This window comes from Polypterus senegalus, chromosome 16 (genome assembly GCF_016835505.1).
Source record: "Polypterus senegalus isolate Bchr_013 chromosome 16, ASM1683550v1, whole genome shotgun sequence".
NCBI classification, from domain to species: Eukaryota; Metazoa; Chordata; class Cladistia; order Polypteriformes; family Polypteridae; genus Polypterus; species Polypterus senegalus.
The window spans coordinates 86,221,638-86,244,152 of NC_053169.1; the positions used below are offsets into that span (position 1 = coordinate 86,221,638).

Consider the following 22,515-nt stretch of genomic DNA (forward strand, 5'->3'; position numbering starts at 1 on the left):
ATGTCCACTCCTTGTCCCCATGAGTTATCACCTCACAGCCCCAAGCACTTTCCTTGTTGACTCTAAAATGGCTTCGGCATGTCCTGTGAAGGTCTGGTGTCCACCTTATGGTTGTTTCCCTTCTTCTTCCAGTACTGTCAGCATAGGATCACCACCATCACCCCCAATGGTTCCAGAATGATCAGATGTTTCAATAGGCAGGGTAATAAGTGTTAATATGTCACTGTGATCTGTGCAGATATATCTTATAAATCTTCTTTTTCCTAGTCACAGCTGACACAGAGTCAGATTAAGCCCAGGGTTCCCCCATATTGAACTGCTAGGCAAGCAGATTGGAGCAAATGGGAAGTGTGCAGATGCCGTGTACTATTTCTGTTTTTTATACAGCCTCCAGTTAATCCAAAATGCGGCTGCAAAAATTATTACAAGAACAAGAAAATACGAACACGTAACTCCAGTTCTTAAATCCTTACACTGGCTCCCGGTTAAGTTTAGGGCAGATTTCAAAATCCTCCTTTTAACATATAAAGCATTAAATGGCCAAGGTCCGGCTTACTTGTCTGAACTTATCATGACTTATAAACCTGAGCGCACATTAAGGTCTCAAGATGTCGGTCTACTTAGGATTCCAAGGATTAATAAAATAACAGTGGGAGGTCGAGCTTTTAGTTACAGGACCCCCTAAACTGTGGACTGGTCTGCCTGCTACTATAAGAGATGCCCCTTCGGTCTCAGCTTTTAAATCCCGGCTGAAGACTCACAAAGTTCAGTTTAGCAAATCCTGACTAGAGCTGCTGATTAACTGTACAGACTGCATCTCTGTTGTTAGCCATTAGCACTAAAACATGAATAACATGACAGTTATAATTGAATACTAACCCTCACCTATTCTGTTTCTCTTCTCGGTACTCAAATGTGGCACTTGGTGCCCACGGCCCACCTGCCAAGTTGTTTTGCCTGCCTATGGTAAAGTCATCCCTGATGGAGGATTGCAGGAATCATGGGAAAGAGGGGTCCTTTCATTGGATTGGCTGGCCCAGCACTGCTTTTAGCCGTGGAATGGCCAAATTGAGGAGGCAGCTTGATGGATGAGGTCTCCAGGACTCTAAAAATATCCAAATCTTATTATATAATATCATCTACTGTTAAATTCTGCTCCGTACTTCTAAAATTTTTATTATTATGCTGTATTTGTTCGGTTCTGTGTATTGTGTTGTATTGACCCCCTTCTTTTGACACCCACTGCACGCCCAGCCTACCTGGAAAGGGGTCTCTCTTTGAACTGCCTTTCCCGAGGTTTTTTCCATTTTCCCTACAATGTGGGAGATTTTTTCTTGTCTTCTCAGAGAGTCAAGGCTGGGGGGATGTCAAGAGGCAGGGCCTGTTAAAGCCCATTGCGGCACTTCCTGTGTGATTTTGAGCTATACAAAAATAAACTGTATTGTGTATTGTATTGTATTGTATTTCTGTGTATTTAAGTCATCATGGAACTCTATCCTTGTTTAAGCACCGTTGCCTTGTTTGGAAGTGCATGTTCACCTAAGGGAGGCCCTGCATGTGAAGAAAGAGTATAAGGACTTGAATCATTGCCCGGCACACCTTTTGAAGCCGACGGGCAGATGGGAGATAATGTCATCTGATCACGAAAATACCTTCCACTGCCCCGACGAACATCGAAAGACTCAACACATCGGGCCCTGTGCTTTAGTGGGTCCACAGCTCAAGTCAAAAAGGCTACTTTTTAAATAAATAATCGGTGCACTCGTGGCTTAAAGAGGGGGCGTGGTAGTGTGGCCGGAGTGGGTCCCGGGTGATTAGTGATGTGGATGGTCCTCGCTTAAGTGCACAGGTGAGGAGTTGTCCGCATCTGTAATTGTTGCCGGGAGCTGCTAATTGCCACACCTGAACGACGTCCCCGTAATAAATAATAGAAGCGCGAGGCAGATGGGAGAGGAGAGAAAAAGAGAGGAGAGAAGAAAAGAACAGGAACGGAGGTTAATGGAGAAATCGGTGGTAGGAAGGAGAAAGCCGGTGCAGGAGAGCGAGAGCAGGCTCGTGAAAGTTTGATGCAGCTGGTTGAAGAGCCCCGAAGGAGTGTTTGGCCAAGCGGTCGTGCCAGCTGAGCAGTGTTGAGGAGCTGAAGTGACCGGCAGAGGGGTCGACCGGCCAATGATGGAAGCGGAGTCGAGGAGGCTTTGGGCGAGTTGAGCCCCAGCGTGAGCGCCCTGGCTGCTGGGGAAGGAACCCAAGTCTCGGTCCGGCTGGAGCCCAACATGGCTGGGGATTGGAGGGCTACTGGACCAGAATTTGAAGGGAGCTGCATTTTACTGGTAAGGCCCGTAGGGGAGAAGCAGGGGAGCCGTCAGTAAGGAAAAAGTAAGCACCAGAGTTTTAAGAAAGACTGCCTCCAGCCATTGTTTTTAACCTCATTTTCCTATTGTGTTTTTAACCTCCACAGTTTGCTTGTTTTTATTGGATTATTCATTTGAAGATTTCTGAGACACTGCACTATTTATTTGGACACTTTGATTTTGTTGATTTTTAATAAAAGCACTTTGCACTTTTTGCACCATCCCCTTGCTTCATGGTTGATGTCTTCACTGCCTAGCTCATCGGTGACATTACCGACGGTGTTGGGTTCGAGGGCTCCCAGAAGTAAGATGGGAGGATGGAGCAGAACCCGCATTGTCACAGGCCGCCACTTCCGGACTGGGTTTTGTCATTGGCTTCCTTCGTCTGTTGCAGCATAAGCCGACATTAAACAAAGCTAACTTATTTCTCTTGCGTGATTTCTTACCGACATATCTCTTTTATTTTCTATCTGTATAGATTTAGGTTATGTAACATGCCGTAATCACGAAAGACCTCATTCCCAGGGAGTCCTGGACACAGGCAGGCAGAGTGTTGGAGCAGTTAAGGCTTTGGACTTCAAACCCTGAGGCTGTGGGTTCAGATCCCACTACTGACACCAGTGTGTGACCATAAGCAAGTCACTTAACCTGCCGGTGCTCCAATTGGAACACCAAACGAAATGGAACTAATTGTACCCTAAATGTTGTAAGTTGCCTTAGTCAATGGTGTCAGCCAAATAAGTCAATGAATAGTGGTGAGGGGTACACCAAGTTGATTGATTTGTCCGTATTTCTATTTAAATACACTCTTAGAGGGCGGCGCCATGTAGCATTATGGCTCTGTAGCAGGCGTGGACCATATAAGAGCCAGCCTGGCACTAGCCCACCGGGTCACAACAGAGGGCATGTTATGGTTGGGATATAAAGAGGACAAAAATAACTTAATATATGAAAAATAGACCCTAAACATGTTTTATGTTTTTCAAAAATGAAAATACTTGGGCTGTACATCACTGGTCAGATCTTCCCTCATGATTTACTAGAAAATGGCTGCATCATTTCTATGCCTGACACCTCCCACGTGACCGAGAAGTTTTAGGTCAGTTATCAAGGATAGAAAGTTGTGACTGTTCCCCCTTAATTAGAAATACCCTCGTGTGATTTGTTGGGCCACTCGCTTAGCTATGATTACCAGCGACATTCTCCCTTCTGCTGCCTGCTCTTTTTCTCTCTTGATCCAGAGAAACATTTGCTAGCAGAACTGGTGTGTGCCTGATACCATTGTGGCCAAGCAGAGCTTCTCTATTGGCGCTTTTCCACTGCATAGTACGGCACGACACGGTTCAGTTCAGCTCACTTTTGGGGCGTTTTCCACTGGGAACAGTACCTGGTACCTGATCCTTTTTTTAGTACCACCTCAGCCGAGGTTCCAAGCGCGCCGAACCGTTACCAAAGCGTGGCGTGTAAACTCTGCTGGTCACTGATTGGCGGAGAAAATCGTCATTACTGCGTCACTGGCTATTCTTTTCTTTAAAGGTACACACACGCGGAAGTTTGTGTCCCGTCTCTCCATCGCTGGACGCAGTTTGTTGCATAAGTGGATGAATGTTTCTTCAGACATTAAAGTTCTCCAGCCACTGAGTGTTTGTAAAACCGGGAACAATCACATCCCACCACTCTGAATCACGGTTAAATGTCCAAACAGATGGTCTGTTGCGGCGACTTTTTTGCAAAATGTGGAAGATCTGTAATATACAGAATCAGCATTTTAATGTTACACTGGCAGTTAAGTTCATTTTATGCTTTGCAACAGTGATAAAAGTTAGCTAGTGATGTGCTTTTTTTAGATGCTTACCCTTACGCGTCGTCGAGCTAAAGTGTTGTCGTTGTCTGCTTGTTGTTGTAAAAGTTCCACGGTGTCACGGCAGTAGAGGCGGCGCAACTATAACGACACGTGAATAATCCCGCCCACTCTAAAGCGGTACTAAACTGCAGTCGAAACGCAAACCGAGCCGAACTGAGCCGAACCAAGGTGAGCTGTACTGAACCGTGCTGTGCCGTACTATGCAGTGCCATTTGATAACCAAGAATGAAACTTAAAGCATCTCCTGCCTTACCACTCCATCGTGGCAGCAGCTGGAGCTCACCCACCTCCATCGGTGCCAGTCCACAGCCCACAGGAAGGGATTTGCCTTGCACCACAAAAATATTTTTCAGCCAAATGGTAGACGTTTAAGTTCTTAGAGTTCAGGATATGGAAGGATGCTGTGGTCCACCTTGTTTCATTAAAGGCCATCCACTCTCAGGTTCCTGGCTTCGCTCCTGCTCTGCACACGTGACGTTACTACAGGAACTACTACCATTGTTTTATATCTTTTAGTTTTGTGATCAGACATTTCTTAGTTGATTTTATAAAATTTAACATCTGTACTTACACAAGACAATCGAGATGATCGATATTCCAACAAACGACATTCCAGTCAGAAACCTCAAGATGACAAACATCACGTAGGAGACTGAGAATGCACTGGCCAGTCCAAATATAAATGAGAGTATGTAGGAAACTAAAAGCATCGTCTTTCTTCCAAATCTGAAAGAAAAATGACATAATCAGAGTATGAGCATAAATGCAATCAATAAAACACACTGTCGCATACGTGCGCACGGGAGGCTGTTAAAGGGCTTGAATGAGGGCAATTCCATGCCAGACCAGGGGGTGGCAGAGTGTACCAACCCTTTCTCTTTTTCCACTGCAGGCCAATTACAGGATATCCTGCCTGGTTCTGAGGACACCACTTCCTTTTCTGGCCCTGATGACATCATTTCCAATCCTGGGCCTGATGACATCACTTCCTGTCCTCCCCTTTAAAACTGCCATCTTTGCCTCATCAAGACAGTTCTGTCCTGGACTCAAATCTGTACACAAAACCTAACACTTTTGTGACCAGGAAATAATACAAGGGTGGCTGCCCCAACTTCTTTTGTGGCACACTTGTCTCTCCTTTGACAACATTAACAAGAGCGATTAAAGATTTGAGGGTGAGACTGGTGCAGTGATGGGCAGCCATTGAAGACCCATTAAAGGCGACTTCCCATATCCATTTGAAGATCTTTCTATAATAGTGCAATTACGGATGGCAGAATTTTACAGCTGGCAAATATTTTTATTACAAACCTCATAAACAATACATGCAGGTTCGCATCACACTGAAATTGATGGCTTGTGTGTGAAGCTGAGATGGACAAATACATCTCGGCATGTCATTAGTAGCCGGTGGTTTCATAAAGTGAGTGATTTGGAAACAAGAAAAGGAATGAAATGTCAAAATAACACAAAAAACTTAAAATGGAGTAGTGAAGTAATGAATGAATGGACATCCCTGTATGTAATGATTTAGGACTGATTAAAGGTCTTACAAATTAATGAAATGATTGGCTCCTAATGAAGGAACTGGTTTATGTGACTACCTAATTAAAACACGACTAAAAAATAGGTAAAGAAAGCACAATATGATACATAGAAAGAGGAGATGGTATCATGTCATTCTGTGCCCCACTTAGATCAGACCAGGGTCATGGGAGGTTTGGGTGGTGGGTCAGGCTGGAGCTTATCATAGCTAGCGTAGGGCATAAGACAGGAACAAACCCTGACAAGATGCCAGTCCAGTCTTAGGGCAAACACAACACACACACACACACACTAGGGCCAATTTACTGTGACCAATTCACCTAACCTGTATGTCATTGGGAGGAAACTGGAAACCCACACAGACCACTGTGCCACCAGAGATATGATCATTGATAGAATAATAGACAAATAAAGAAAGGAACTATATAAAGATGAGATTATATCATAGAGTTATAGATAGATGTGAATGACACTTTATCATAGAAAGAGAGATAGAAAATGCATTATATAATAGAGAGATTAGATAGAAGCTTGAGGTTGTTTGGTGTATGCAGGCCACTCTTACATGTTTTCTGCCAGTCTGTGGTGGCCAATGCCATCTTCTATGTGGTAGTGTGCTGAGGAAATCAGATGATGACAACAGACTAAAGAAACTCATTTAAAAGGCTTAGGAGTCTGGCAGGACTCACTGGAGGAAGTGGTGCAACAGAACAGGCCACTCAGGAAGAAGCCGACGACTTGTGAGGTCTTAGCTAAACGGAGGAGCACCTTCAGTTACACACTAAGACCACTGCATTGCTTCACCCCATGGCCAAGGTGGTCTTGTTCCCTGGGTGTATCCTGTTACTGAGCTGGTCAAGCAGAGAGACAATGAGGCTGTGTGTGACAAACTGTGCCAGTGACTGACATTCTGCATTGTGACATTGTAACTGGTGAGTATGCGCAAATCTACTGACTTTACGCTGCACTTTAATGCCTACACTTTGTTAATTTACTTATAGATAATTCTTGTTATATGTGTAGATGTAACTTGTTAGCATACTTAAGTTTATCGTAATTCCTGTTATACCTGTATGTAAGTCTATCTATCTATCTATCTATCTATCTATCTATCTATCTATCTATCTATCTATCTATCTATCTATCTATCTATCTATCTATCTATCTATCTATCTATCTATCTATCTATCATTGATAGCATAATAGACCAATAAAGAAAGAAACTATATAAAGACAAGACAAGATATCATAGAGTCATTGATAGATGTGAAAGACACTTTATGATAGATAGATAGGAAATGTCATTTATGATGAAGATACCATATGAATAACAGATGGGCAGACAGACTGAAGACATGGAGACTGTACCATGATACAAAACTTTGTGGATTTTATATTATAATTATCAGACTTATTGCAGCTGTTCAAACATAATATACTCTCTCTCTCTCTCTCTCTCTCTCTCTCTCTCTCTCTCTCTCTCTCTCTCTCTCTCTATATATATATATATATATATATATATATATATATATATATATATATATATATATATATACTGTGGTCCCCAGCCGGGGCTGGATGTCGAACCGCGGCACCTCGTTAGCGCAGCAGCAGCTGGGAGGGCTGCTGAGAGGGAGACGCTGCAACCTGAAGAGCCAGCATGCCGCCGCACTGGGGAGGAAAGAGCCAAAATGGCCACGGGCCGGATGTCCCGCCCGCTGACAGGCACGGGATTGGCCGGTGTGTCTTGTGTGCCCGCCAATGACTATACAGAGGCGGTACCAAGGAATGCCAGTCTCGTGCTGAGGAGAGACCCGATTGGGCCAGAGGGAGTGGCCCACAGGAGGCAGGCGACGAGTGGCGCTGATCGACAGGTAAGCCCACTGGCGTCTGTCTCTCTGTTTTCGCCAGCGGCTTGGCGCGAGCCGGAGGGATCCCTTCGGCCCTCCGAGTCGCCTTTGTTACAGCTGCTGGGTACTATCGTCGTCCGGTTGGAGCAGCTGAGGGGGAAGGCAGTCGCGTCGGGAGAGATGCCGAGTAGGACGGAGGATCAGCGCGACGCTGGAGCCTTTGGCCGACGGAGTACCGCGGGGAAGGTAAGTCTTGCCGTCTCCGTAAAGCATGAGGGGGGTTTTGCCGAACACGGCCGTGACTGTGTAAAGGAAGACCAGCTTCGAGTAGGCAAATCCCCAACAGCGGACGTGGCGGTGCAGACGGCCGACAGAGCGAGGAGAGCGAGTACGCAGGAGCTGGCAGGACAGGGGCTGATGAGTGCCCTGGGTCCTAGCGCCTGCGCTCCAAGCCCGCGGCAGTCTCCCGTCACTCTGCAGGGACGCAGACAGGGTTGGATTTGAGCTGTTGCCATGCTCAGACCCAGACCATCAAGGCGTCCAAGAGGAGAAGGAGGAACCGAGGGGTGAATGCCGGTTCCTCCGATAGGAGGGGATGTCTCGCTGGGTGCGAGCATCCGGAGGAAGGCTGTCCTCTGCGGAGGCAGAGGGAATCCCCTGGGCGGCTGGGCGAGCCGCCTGTGAGAGCGGTCCCGCTGACAGCACGAGGACGGGCATGGAACCTGCGGCGGAAGAGCCAACCAGGCAAGTCGGGGGCTATCGGAAGGGGGGTGAGCACTGCCGGTACAGAGACCGACAGGACGCTCGGGGTGAGTGTCCAGGCAGTGCTTCTGGACCTCCCTTTTCTCTTTTTACAGGCCCGAAGCCCCGACGAGCGCTGGGACCGACGCCGTGTGGAACCCGCCCTCCTAGAACGGGCCGCTTCGCGGGAGAGAGTGGCACAGACCAGAGGGGTGCGTCGGCGCTGGAGGGGGTGCCGTGTTGGACCCTGGGGACATAGTAGGACCCTCTCTGGGGACGTGCTGCCCTTTCGGGGAGTGTCGCTCGGACCCACGTGTCTTCGCTAGCGGTGGGGCACTGTGGTCCCCGGACGGGCTCCCAGGAGGACCGGAGGAGGGCTTGTGCCTCCTCCAGACCATGAGGGGGCGTCCGTCCTGGTTATGTTGGGGGCCTCGGGTAAAGGGCTTGGAAGCCCAGCCCTGTAGGGACCGGTGGCCACCGCCAGGCGGCGTCCCAGTACCTGAATATCCCGGGAGCCCAGCACTTCCGCCACACCAGGACATCAGGACACACATATATATAAGCCATTTACCTGTATGATGTAATATTGTATACTAGCCAACCCGTGGTGTACCATACGCCACATAATCAGGCTGGTTTTTTAATGATTTTTAAGCACAGGGAGAAAATTAACATTTGAAAAATCGGTAATGTAATAAATCAGCAAGAAAAGCAACATTGTAACAATGCACGGAACGAACCAACACACAATCGCCCGTGACTGAAAACTGGCGGACCGCCATCCCTCACGTGCCCACCTCCAACTCGTCACTTGAGTCGTTGTCATCTTTGCACAGTCCAGATGCACCTGTGATTCACGTAGACATTCCGTGTTCCTGCAGGAACATCTAAGAAGACGCATGTTTGTCGCGGATGCGAATTGCTGTATGTAGCGTGTAAAACAGTTTTCTATTGTGCATGCGGTCGTGCGTCGTAACCGAAAACTCAGTTTCTAAAGACTGCTTACTTCATTGTATTTTAACCTCAGTTGTAAAGGAATTCTTTAAGGATCCCATGGGATACCCCTCGCAAACCATTTTACACGCTGCATATGGCGATTCACCTTCACGAGAAACTTGACTCTATGAACAGTGAAGGTGGCTCGGAGGTGCCAGGAGTTGGTGGGCGTGGCTAGTTCCTGCGTGCGCCATAGGTGTCTTACTTGTCAGGGGCTCAGTGAATCCACGCCCCTTCCGGTGTGCTTTCCATGGTTGTCTTGCCTTAGTGAATTATATATATAGATTTTAAAAAAAGTAAAAAATAGCATTATAAAGCAAAATTAAAATTTTAAAGAGAGGAGGTAACCAGTCCCACAAACAGCTAATCTGCCTGATACTCCTTGCAATCTCTCTCGTCTTTCTCTCTCTATCTATCTATCTATCTATCTATCTATCTATCTATCTATCTATCTATCTATCTATCTATCTATCTATCTATCTATATATATATATATATATATATATATATATATATCTGTTTTTCCATCTAGCTTTTTATTTACCTAAAGAGCTTATCTAAAAGTAAAAAATAAAATAGCTAAAGGATCAGACTTTTTGTTTTTAATATTTGATTTGACATTCTGTGCACTGATGATCAAGTATAATTTTAAGCTTTGACATTGCATGAATATATTTATCTATCTATCTATACATGCAGTACCATGAAGATCTGGCAGTGTGCAGTACAGTACATAATAAACATAATAATTAGAAAGATTAGAGCAAAAGGGTGCAGGAACACTAAGCTTCATGCCTAAGTGGTAGAGGTTTGTTCTTCTGACCATTGCAGTTCACCTGTAAGACTTGGTAGGTAACATTGTACTGACTTTAAATTCCAAATCATTTATAAGATATTCTATTTCTTTACTTGTCTGAAAGGTAGCCGAATACTACCGCTCCCAACATGACACCAATGAAAAAGAAAGTGGCAGTTGCTTGATTGAGGCCTTTCTTGTCACAAACCAAGTCCCACTAAAAAACAAAAGAACAAAATGAAACAATTATTTGCATGTATAGCTAAGCAACCTTTTTTTATGTTACAGATATTTAAAAGAAATAGATTAAAATACCAGAAGTAAAGGTTTCCATTGAACTGCTTCTCTAACAATTTCATTCAGCTCAAGTTGGCCCAGTACTGAATTTTTATCCCTCAACCGATGCTGCTCTTACTATGGTTAATGTAAATAGCACCATGAAAAAATTAAATGTGCTCTATGTGTTTTTAAATGCAGTTCATCCATCTAAGACTTTGCTAAATCCATTTCGCCCTGCTGAGGATCATGGAGATTAGATCCATGTGTCTGAGCTCAATTCAAGTTGTGGGCTGTAAGAGTTAAGCCTGGCATCACTGGCTACGAGGCGTAAGACAGCCAATACATCGTCGGGCACATTTGCTTTTAAATCCAACTGCACTCTGACTGAGCCAATTTAGAGCTGTCAGTTACCCCGATAATAATTGTGCTTTGATATACAGTGGTACCTCGGTATACGTCCGCTTTGGAATACACTAATCCCTCGCTATATCGCGCTTCGACTTTCGCGGATTCACTCTATCGCGGATTTTAAATGTAAGCACATCTAAATATATATCACAGATTTTTCGCTGGTTCGCGGATTTCTGCAGACACTGTGTCTTTTAATTTATGCTACACGCTTCCTCAGTTTGTTTGCCCTGTTGATTTCATACAAGGGACGCTATTGGCGGATGGCTTAGAAGCTACCCAATTAGAGCACGTATTACATATTAACTAAAACTCCTCAATGCTATAAGATATGCATCCCGCGCGGAGCTTGATTGTTTGCTTGTCTCTGCCTCTCTCTACCCCTCTCTGACATTCCCTGCGCCTGACGGAGGTGCTGTGAGCAGAGGTGCTGTTTGCACAGAAGCTGTTTGCCTAGTGGATACGGACGCACCTCTAAGAAATGCCGGCCGCTTTATAGCAGTGCTTCCAAAAACACACGTATTGATTTTTTGATTGTTTGCTTTAATCTCGCTTTCTCTCTCTCTCTCTCTGACGTTCTCTGCGCCTGACGGAGGAGATGTGAGCAGAGGGGCTGTTTGCACAGAGGCTGTTTGCTTAGAAGATACTAACGCTCCTCTAAAAAATGCCGCGGCAAACTTAAAAGCACACGTTTTGATTTTTTGATTGTTTGCTTTTTTTTGCGAGCCTCTCTCTCTCTCTATCTCTCCCTCTGTAATTCTCTGCTCCTGAAGAGAAGAAGATCTATTTGCATTCTTTTAATTGTGAGAAAGAACTGTCATCTCTGTCTTGTCATGGAGCACAGTTTAAACTTTTGACTAAAATGTGTTATTTCATGTCTAGAGGGCTCTAATAATGTTAACAGTGTGGGAGAGTTTCTAAGGGCTTAAAATATATAAAAATAACCATACAAACATATGGTTTCTACTTCGCGGATTTTCACCTATCGTGGGGGGTTCTGGAACGCAACCCTCGCGATCGAGGAGGGATTACTGTAAGTCCAACTTGGTATACGTCCTGTTTGGGCGCGAAACATTTTGCTTGGTATACGACCTTTGTTTGGAATACGACTCGCATACTAGAACACCGCACGCTACCCTTGTTTACCTCTCTCGAGACAAAGCCATGACTGCCCACAAGTGTCAGTACGCCAGTTGCTAGCATTTAGTGAACAACCCGCGCTTTAACTCTCTGTGAATTTTCACGTGATTTTGTGTTTTTTTCGCGTAAATTTGAATTGATTGTTGAAAGTATGAAGGTGACATGCGTATCCGGGACATGGCTGCTGCATACATTATGCCTAGAACGACAGTATCTACGACTGTGAAAAACAAAGACGTTATTAAAAAGTAAAGTGAGGTTAAATTTTCATTTATTTCATCTAATTGCTTTTGTATTTATGTATATTAGTAATAAGCAGTGTTTAAATTATTTTATACAACCCCATCAATGTATAATATGCCAATAATAATAGTTTTTTTCATGGGAACGGATTAATCATTTTCCCTTTATTTCTTATGGGGAAAAATTTGTTTAGTATATGTCCTGTTTAGTATAAGTCCAACAATCTGGAACAAATTAAGGAAATATACCAAGGTACCATTGTATTATATATCTCTCTATTATATAAAAAAATCTTGGGATGAGACGAGACCCGTTCAGAGAGACAAGATGCGACTTTTTCAGAGAGATACTTTCAAATCCCGCAAGACGAGTCTTTGTGCCAAGAGATTTAATCACGCCTGGGGCCGGAAATAAAAGACAAAGTGTAGATGACAAAGTAGAATGTCATAAAGAATTCAAAAACGTTGGTGCGATACACATGCAGAGCAGGTTAGAGATAATGGAAGTAGGAAAATTCAGAAGTCTCATAAAAATGATAGTAAAGCTCACATTAGCGCAAACAAATAGAAAATATTACTCTGAAATAACCGAACAGCGAAAAGAGATCAAATAGTGTTTGAGGATGTCTGGGGGGTGAAGAAAGACAAGGCAGTGACTTTAAAACATTTGAAGCGCCGCACAAAATGCAGATCACACCGCACAGGAGCAGCAGCAAGCCAACAGCTGATTGAGCAAAGAGGAGGGAAAAAAAAACTGTTATTTGATTCCCATTGTATCACCATTTAAGAGGGGTTTCAGAGGAGTGACTGCATCTCCTTGGGGTGCGTTCAGCACCCCTCTTCACAATGGCGCGTAGCAACAATAACGGAAATTATTACTCGGTGAAATAATGGAACAGCGAAGAGATTGAATAGTGATTCTTCCCAATGAAGAGGTCTATCCGTGAGAATTAAAAGATTTGTTGTTTGGTGAAATTAAAATCCACATATGCTGTCATGCTTGGGTCACAGAGTTGCACAGATACACAGGAGATTTTAGAGACAGAGACGTTATTCAAACACTTCAAACAAACATAAGTCTCTTTCAGGAGTGAATCGAGCTCCGTGTGTAGTCGGAGGGGTCAGTTCTCTCTCTCAATTAAAAGAATAGAAAATCTTCCTCTTCATAGGGGCGTGCCTCGTGAGCAGAGAATGTCTTGGGGAGAAGAGAGACAAGGCAGTGAGACAAAAGGACAGCTGCTGTACAGGCTTTTAAATGTTCGAAGTGCCGCGTGGCATGGCAGCAGCAGCTGATCGAGCAAACAGGAGGTTAAAAAAACCTGTATTTGTTTCCCATTGTATCACTGTTTAAGAAGGGGTATCGGAGGAGCGATCGGGTATCCTTGGGGTGCATTCGGCCTCCTTGCTTACAACAGCGTGTAGCGCAGGCTGGCTGGTTGGCGAGCAAAACCACCTTTTACAGCAAGCAGTGGCCAATCCTGGCAGTGCTCATCATAATTAGGATTTAGTCCTGGTTAGACTGGCAGCCCATGGCTGGGCACACTGGGTCCACCTGGAGTCATCCAGTATGAATGTGGGGGAGGACGACACAGCAGCAAAGGGAGGCCACGCAAACGTCACACAGGCAGTGACCAGTCCAGAAATCGAACCAAAGTGCTTAGAGCTGTCCTGGCTTTTTATTGTATTATAAACTTAAACATACTGTGAAGGACAGCCGGGTCCCATGCCAGGCAGGGACGCCCCTGCTGCTTATGTTCCGGGGGAGCCGCCATGGACAGTCCAGTACCTCCCCCGGGATGCTTGGTGGCAGCCTCCCTGGCCGACGGTGTTTTCCCAACCACCCGCAGGGCTCCATGGGAGATGGAGTCCTCCACAGCTTGGTTGGGGCCCGGCGTGGCCGCTAGGGGGAGCTGCCTGCTTCCCATAGCCCGGCTGGACGAGCCTGCAGCCCCACCCGGAAGTGCAATTAGGACCAGGTGGTTAATCACCCGGAACACTTCCGGGTGGGCTATAAAAGGGCCCAGCCACCACCACTCGGGGAGCCAGAGTTGGGAGGAAGAAGGAGAATTGTGGTTTGCTGTGAGTTTGAGCTTTGGGACTGTGTTTGGGCTGTGTGGCACGGGGAAGACGTGTCACACAGCTGAAGAAAAAATAAAGCCTGTGCGTTTTCGTACACGTGCCTCTGCGTGGTCTGTGCCGGGTCGGACGCTATATAGCGCCTTTTACAATACAAATGAGTACAAATCAAACTGTAAACATAAGACATGTCAATTAATAAGCAGACCTATGTGGACATCAATTCAGAGGTCCCTCCCAAGAGATTCTGAACTGCTGCACATATAACTGCCAGAGCTGGGGGTCCCACTGATCCTCACACAGATCATTCAAGAAGCGCAAGGCTGAATAAAATGAGAGCAAGTCAAGTGATTTCGAGCATTAAACTAGGGCTAACTCAGCAGCAACTGTGCCCAAAGAGAGCAGACTGTGCTCACCTTGAAAACACAGAGTGCTGAGAAAACAAACCAGTATAGTAAAGAAGCTGGAAAATTAAAAAAACAAGTCCTATTATAATCTGTAGTCTATCCTGGTAGCCCTGGGTGCAAGGTGGGGAACAACTCTGGATGGAGGCGCAGGTTCTGAGAAGGGCATCATCCATGCAGAGCAAATGTAGAATGTGTCCAACTAACTGAACTGACCGTATGCAAGAGGAAAATGAAAAAAAGGTTCATTCCGTGGTGAAAAAATAAATCCCGTAGAAGGTTAGAAACACCATAAGGGGGCCACTCAGATGTACTTTCATGTTGATTACAACAACAACATTTATTTCTGTAGCGCATTTTCATAAAAACAATGCAGCTCAAAGTGCTTTACATGATGAAAAAAGAGGAAAAAAGACCAAATAAATAATTAAAATTAGGGAACACTAATTAACATAGAATAATTGTAAGGTCCGATGGGCAGGGAGGACAGAAAAAATGAAAAAAAAAAAAAAAGCTCCAAAAAAAATAAAATCTGCAGGGGTTCCGAGGCCACGAGACCACCCAGCCCCCTCTAGGCGTTCTACCTGACATAAATGACCTCAATCAGTCCTCATGGTATTCAGGGTTCGCATGGACAAACTTGATGATGATGGTCATGTGGACTTCTGGCCTGTAATCCATCAATGTAAGGACATCACGGTGCTTTGATCAGGTGGTGGTGGCGCAGTCTCCTTAAACAGTGTCATTAAACTTTTTAAATATGGTAGTTTGGGATCTAATTCACAAAGAAGGTGAAGATATAAAGAAATGACAAATGTATTGGTTTAACAGCAAAAGTATTCCAAGTGCTGAGCCAGACACTGGTCATGAAGGAGGAACAGGTCCTAATATGAAGCTCTAAATGTATCAATCAAATCAGATACAATCTTTATTCAGTATCTTTGGTAACGCAGTTGTTCAATTTTTTTTTCTAATTAATTTATGAAGAGAAGGAGACATGGATGTTTAGAAGGGACTTTCCCACCCCTCTTAGGTAGGCTTCTGCTTCCATCCCTGAGTGAGTGTGGGTAGAGCACTTTGTGGCTGGGTGGTACCCAGCCGGGACGCCCAAGAGGACCGAAGGAGGGCTCACGCCTCCTCCAGACCGCCCTGGTTGCTGTGGGGATCACGGGTACAGAGCTTTGAAGCTCAACCCTGTAGGGGCCCGTGGTCACCACCAGGGGGCGCCCCAATGCCTGGAGAACCCTGGACCTCAGCACTTCTGCCACACCAGGAAGTGGTGGGGGGAAGAGGAGCAGGGACACCCGGAGTGCTTCCGGGGATGCAGCTGGCACTTCCGCCACACTGGGGCGTGTCGGTGGAAGATTACCAGAGCACACCTGGAGCACATCCGGGGGACAATTAAAGGGGCCGCCTCCCTTCATTCAGGGCTGGAGTCGGGTGGAAGAGGACGAGGTCTGGGAGAGGAAAGAGGCGACCTGAAGAGAGGAAAGGCAGTGTGTGTTGGCCTGGACTTGTGGGGTGATTGGCGCTGCAGCACTGGGTTGTGCACTTTAATAATTGTAAATAGTGTAAATAAACGTGTGTTGGGTGACTACAAACGATGTCCGTCTGTCTGTGCCCGGACTATTTCCCACAACTTACAGGGCCGGACTGAGAAGCTTATTCAAGTCTAACCCTGGACACACAATACACATAAGTTTTCTTGTACAGGCACAAACTCAAAAAAACTAACAAACACCATTTTGTCTTGGAATTTTCTTTATGAATTAGGAGACAGTAGCTTCAGCTTTTACACATACATGCATACATTTCACTCTTAAATATTAGTCTCAATACAACCTCTGATAAAATGTGGAACAACACTTCATAAATGTAAACACTTTGTAAAGAAATAAACCATGTAGTTCTATAATATTGATATCAAAACAGATGTGCAAAAAAGTACTGAACCACAAAAAGTAGTTGTCAGTGGAATTCCCAGTGCATAGATTATGTTTGCAGTTTCAACTGGGAGTCTGGAATCTCAACAGCCGAGCCAATGTCGTGTCCGCCGGGTGGTGATGCTGAATACTCGTCCACAACAGGCCCGTCGCGACAAGGCAGGCAAACCAAGCAATTGCTTGGGGCACCGAGACAACGACTGGTTAAGAATAAAATGCAGCGACAAACTGTGTGAGCGCCCCATTGATAGTGAATGCAGTAAAGTGCAATGACACTGTTATCGGGATCCCCCTCAAGGGGGCCCCCCTCGCTGACAGCAGCCAGCCAACCACGCGATCTCTGCTGCCGGCAAAATACAAAACTTCCTCGGCAGTCATGAAGCGGTATTATGCTTCAGGAAGCCAAAAAAGAAAGAAGAGAAAGGAAGAGGAGGATATGAAAAAACAAGACAGTGGTAAGTGATAAATTACACACATAAAATAGCTCGACTTGTCTGGTACAAATGGTGCAATTTTGCAGCAGGTAGGCTAGCAGAAATATGTTTACTGTACTTGTGCTTTTAAGTTTGCCGCGGCATTTTTTAGAGGAGCATCAGTATCTTCTAAGCAAACAGCCCCTCTGCTCACAGCCCCTCCGTCAGGCGCAGAGAATGTCAGAGAGGGTGAGATAGAGGCAGAGACAAGCAAACAATCAAGTTCCGCGCGGGATGCATATCTTATAGCATTGAGGAGTTTTAGTTAATATGTAATACGTGCTCTGATTGGGTAGCTTCTAAGCCATCCGCCAATAGCGTCCCTTGTATGAAATCAACTGGGCAAACAAACTGAGGAAGCGTGTAGCATAAATTAAAAGACCCATGTCCGCAGAAATCCGCGAACCAGCGAAAAATCCGTCATATGTATTTAGATATGCTTACATTTAAAATCCGCGATAGAGTGAAGCCGCGAAAGTCGAAGCGCGATATAGCGAGGGATTACTGTATGTATCATACATAAATGACATGACATTGCTATAGCTTTGTAATAGGTTTTGATGAAAGTGGCATAGCATGCTATACTAACTATTCCACTGTGATAATCTATTTAGGAAAACCACACAATAAATTCTGTGCATCAAACATTAGCTTGGGATGTTTTTAAGCATTGGTAGTCGACTCACAGCACTACTAATAATTAGTAAACATTTAATTATAATTTCATTGTTTGTTAACAGTAAAAAGTTTATTTATATAGCACATTTCATACACAATGGCAATTCAAAGTGCTTTACATAGAAGAAATTAAAATAATAAAAAGAAATAAGAATAATTAAAACAGTTTAGAAAAATAAAATAAAATACAGTACAGTCGGACGAACAGCTGCACAGTGCTCATTCAGTAAATGCATAGCTAAAGACTAAAGATTAATTAACTGTCAATTTACCTTCTATTAATGATTGATTTTTCAGTTCTCTCAAACATGTGTAATATGTTAATGTGAGTATGTATGTGTGTGTGTGTTTTTAAGTATGTTGGATTTAGTTATTGTGCACTTTTTTAATGTATATTTGATTTTATGGTACAGTGGTGTTTTTTGCAAATGTTCAATTGTTGAAAATGTTCCAATTTTATGCACTTTATATGCAACAGCAGTATTTGCACTGTAAACCTTTCTTATTTATATAAAGTGTGAGTGAATTTAAACTGTATGGCTATGCTGTGGTTCCTTTGCGTGCGTGCGTGCGTGCGGGGGGCCTCCATGTCCATTTTGCTTGGGGCCCCCAAATTCCTTCAAACGGCCCTGGTCCACAAAGTATAAAGTGTTGGTCAAAAACGACCACTTTGAATTTCTTCAATAGACAAAAGACTCAAAAAATGTCTCAGTGCCACTGTCACACAGGAAGAAGTAACTACCCACCAGGCCAGGGTGTGTGCTAAACCTACGTCTGTTATCTCTGCAGGCCAAATACGGGAAAACCTGATTTAACATCAATGACATCACTTACGGTTACGGCGCCGAGACTGACGTCCCCTAATAATAATGTTTTATTTATGTAGCGCCTTTCATACACTCTAGTCAGGTCCAGTAAAGTCAAGTCGAGGATACAGGGCGCAGTGCATTGCCGTACCCACCACCACACGACAAAACAACTCAGGATTCTGGTTGGCAACCCCACGGTCAGACACGCGGTCCAGTACCACCCTCCGGAAATGACCGTCTATCTGCCACAGCCAGGTGTTACATGGCTGACCCCTTGGCCTGGTCAACAATGAGGATCCTGCGAGTTGGATCACCCCCTGGGAAACGCGCCACATGGTCGTAGTGCCATAACTGACGCTCCCTCACAATGCAGGCAATGTGCTTCATTCAAGTCAAACCAATGGTACCAAAGGAGTCCAGTCTCGTCTCAGGTTACTGGATAGCGTTCATATCTCACAACCATGTAGCAAGAACAGGAAGCACCAGGACTCTAAAGACTTGGACGTTCGTCCTTTTGTATAAGATATCGGGAGTGCCACACATCCCTTTACCTCATGACCCCTCATGTTCTCCTAATCCGTCTACTGACTTCATAGGAAGAGTCACCAGAGACATGAATGTCACTCTCAAGGTAAGTAAACCTCTCAACAAGGTCGACACTCTCTCTGCAAACTGATATACTGCTGATGGCCGTGCCCAACAGGTCATTAAATATAATAATAATAATAATAATGTTTTATTGCATGCACTCTAGGACACTTTACAATTCAATAAACACATTAACTAGACAATAGAAATTACATACAAGAAAATGAATAATACTCATTGAAGAGATGTGTTTTTAACAGGAGTTTGAAATTAATAATAGATTTTTCCTCTGAAGGCAGAGAGGAAGAGAATTCCAAATTTTAGGGGCAATCACACTGAAAGCTCTTCCACCCATAGTTTAGATAGATGCTTTATTAATCCGAAGGGGAAATTCACAATTACTAACCTGTATTTTGGTAAAGTGAGTAACTTAGCGTCTGATGATCGTAATGCACGGGCAGGAGTGTAAAGAAGCAGCAGCTCAGACAGATAATGAGGGGCTAAACCATGAAGGGCTTTAAAGGTGAGGAGAATAATTTTATATTTGATTCTTGAAGAAACTGGTAACCAATGTAAATCATAGAGGAGAGGAGTGATGTGAGCAGATTTTTTAGTGTGTGTAAGTAGACGAGCAGCAGCAATTCTGAACATATTGTAAGCTATTGATATATTTAGTCAGGAGGCCATAAAACAGTGTATTGCAATAGTCTAGATGGGTAGTGATGAAAGCGTGAATGAGTGACTCAGTATCTTTCACACTGAGGAAAGAATGGAGATGAGCAATGTTGCGAAAGATGAAGAAAAGCTGTCCGTCTGAGCTAATGTGTGGTTGAAAAATAAGAAGCTGATCAAAGGTGACACCCAAAGTATAGACTGATGCTAAAGGTTCAACCAGGAGCCCATCGACATCACTTCCTGTTCCGGCGCCAAGAACAACATCACTTCCTGTTCTGGCCTCAGATGACATCACTTCCGGGTCGGTCTGGAACTCAACATATGCACATCTCTTTTGCAGCCAGGGACAATATACGGGTGGCTGCCCCAAACCTTTTTTCGTATGTTGAGACTCATTCTTTCACACCACAGAATTCTGCCAAACATTTTTTAAAGAATGCATTTAGTAAATGTTCAGTCTCTCTCTCTCGTCACAGCGCTAAGGTTTAACTGTCGGAGCGTGAGAGACGCTCTTTAAAAATGTTAAAATAAAGTAAAAACAAGACACGTTCATTAGTAAACTTATTATGTGATAAAGAACGACAGGTACATTAAAAAACACAAATCATTCCACTCACATACGTGTTTCATGAATAAAAACATTAAATAAAACATTTCGTGTTGCCCGTTCAGTCAATCCGAGGGAGAAAGGAAAACAAAAAAAAGTTCAAAATGTGAACATACACTACACTTCATTAAACTTTGAAACAAAAATAAAACTAAATAAATACACAGTAAGTAACACATACCAAAACCCATACAACATCCAAATATAACTCAACGTATATTAGAAACGTTTAAACAATCTTCATATATAGCTTTAATCACCAAAGCACCAGACACGCACCTCTCATCCTGGCGCTCCTGTTTAACTGTCAAAGCGCGAGACGCATATAAAGTCAAAACTTGACTTGAACACAAAACAAGAAATCCTCCAACGTTAAACCGAGAGGATTTGTGCCCAGTACAGAGCACTAACGCCTGCCCGTTTTCCAGTCTAATAACGTTATATAATTTCACCATTAGTTTATTTCACTGGTTGCTCTGAATGCCAGGCCAGTAGGCCACCTGATTGTAGACGTACCACGTGTGTCTCTTTCCCCCCAAAACTATTTACCAGAACAGCAGTGTGTTAGCTTGTGTCCGACAAATGTGGTGAAATGCTCTGCGAGAGCTGAACCTGACAAGCCCTGCCTGAGGGGCCACTGGATTATTTGAAGATGTCTCCTTATTTGCGTTACATGATCCTAAAACACTTTCAGTTTTGGATGCGCACACAGGTGCAAACCACCATGTAAGCAAGAAAGACTGCATACAACGAGAAAGCAGCAAAGGCCAAGATTTAAACAGACAAAGCCTACCTGAGCTTGATGTTAAGAAAACCTAATGCAGTGGTGGTCACTGAGGAAGAGGAAGATGGAAGGCTGCTTTATTACGGAGTTTGGATGTTGTGCCCGTGCTCGCATGAGGTCTCCTCTCTCAGACCCCAAGATGTTACCTGTGATCCATTGGCAGTCTATGGGCTTCTGTTTAGATTAGAGTTTGTGCGTCTTCTGCCTTGCCATGGTATCTGCATCATCTCAGAATTGGGAATGTGGGCTTCTTCAGAGCCCTGGGTTTACATGACTTGGTTCCTGCTTGTTTTTCATGGACCTGTGTGTGTGTTTTCCTCCTGGTACTCCTGTTTTCCTCCTCTTTTATCTCAAAGAAACATGTTAGATTAACTAGGCAACCCCTGATATACTGGCAAGTGTGGGTGTACGTGTGAGGCGACCCTGCAGCAAGGCCATCTAAACATATGGGCACAATCAGCACTGGTGCGCATGGTCCCAGGAGCTTAGGGGACCCATGATGTTTCTGATGCCTGTGTATGTTTCTGTTTTGCTATCAGAAGAGGGGCCCAGGCGCCCTACTTTGCCCATTGGCCTATGATGCTGTTAAGATGGCCCTGCCGTGCAGTGGTCTGGTGCCCAGTCTAGATTTGGTTATTTATCTTCTGCCCACTGACCCTTAAGCAGATTAATCAGGTTTGATTATCGATGTACAGAATCTGACAAACCATTAAGTTTAATAAAACCTTGAATAAATAAAACCAACTCCATGTGCCCAAACCTCATAATAACTTTAACTAAATCAGCTGCAGGGCTGACCCATCATTTTGTCTCGTTAGCGCTCATGAGTTGTGGTTACCTCAGTTGCTATGGTTGAGGAGAACTTGGATGTGTCATAAGTCCACCCATAGTGACAGTCAGTAATGGTGGCGGAGGATGCATTTTCAGCCTCAGAGGAGATGTTCTTAAGAAGAGCAAACTGTGGTTCCAAGAACATCTTGCAGGAGCTGACTGACCCGCTGGGCTCTAAAGGGATATGGACAACCGTCTTCTGGTCTTCAGTGAGGTTTCCAAAGATGCTGTCATTTTCTTTAGCCAAGAAATTGCAGCGGTGAGAAGGTATTGCTGCAATAAAATTGTTCAGCAGAAAATGCCAGGGGGTAATTATGCCAGGCAGATTAATAAGAATAACAATGCAAATCTGGAATCTCCCAAAACCTCCAGTTTCATCAAGTAGATTTTCATATTTCATCTTCTTCTCGTTAGTTTAAATGAAGACCTGGAAGC

At 44.4% G+C, this 22,515-nt stretch overlaps 1 protein-coding gene across 2 annotated transcripts in view; it reads right to left on the bottom strand.

The window, feature by feature from the left end:
* The window catches only part of LOC120516891 (solute carrier family 22 member 7-like), a 56,942-nt gene extending 34,427 nt beyond the window's left edge, over nucleotides 1-22,515 (bottom strand). For both annotated transcript variants that reach the window (XM_039738890.1, XM_039738891.1), the window contains exons 1-3: nucleotides 22,088-22,515; nucleotides 10,257-10,360; nucleotides 4,787-4,941 (exon numbers count right to left, since the gene is read on the bottom strand). In XM_039738890.1, the coding sequence (XP_039594824.1) occupies nucleotides 4,787-4,941; nucleotides 10,257-10,360; nucleotides 22,088-22,480 (652 nt within the window). In that variant the 5' untranslated portion in view covers nucleotides 22,481-22,515. The remainder of the gene's footprint in view (nucleotides 1-4,786; nucleotides 4,942-10,256; nucleotides 10,361-22,087) is intronic.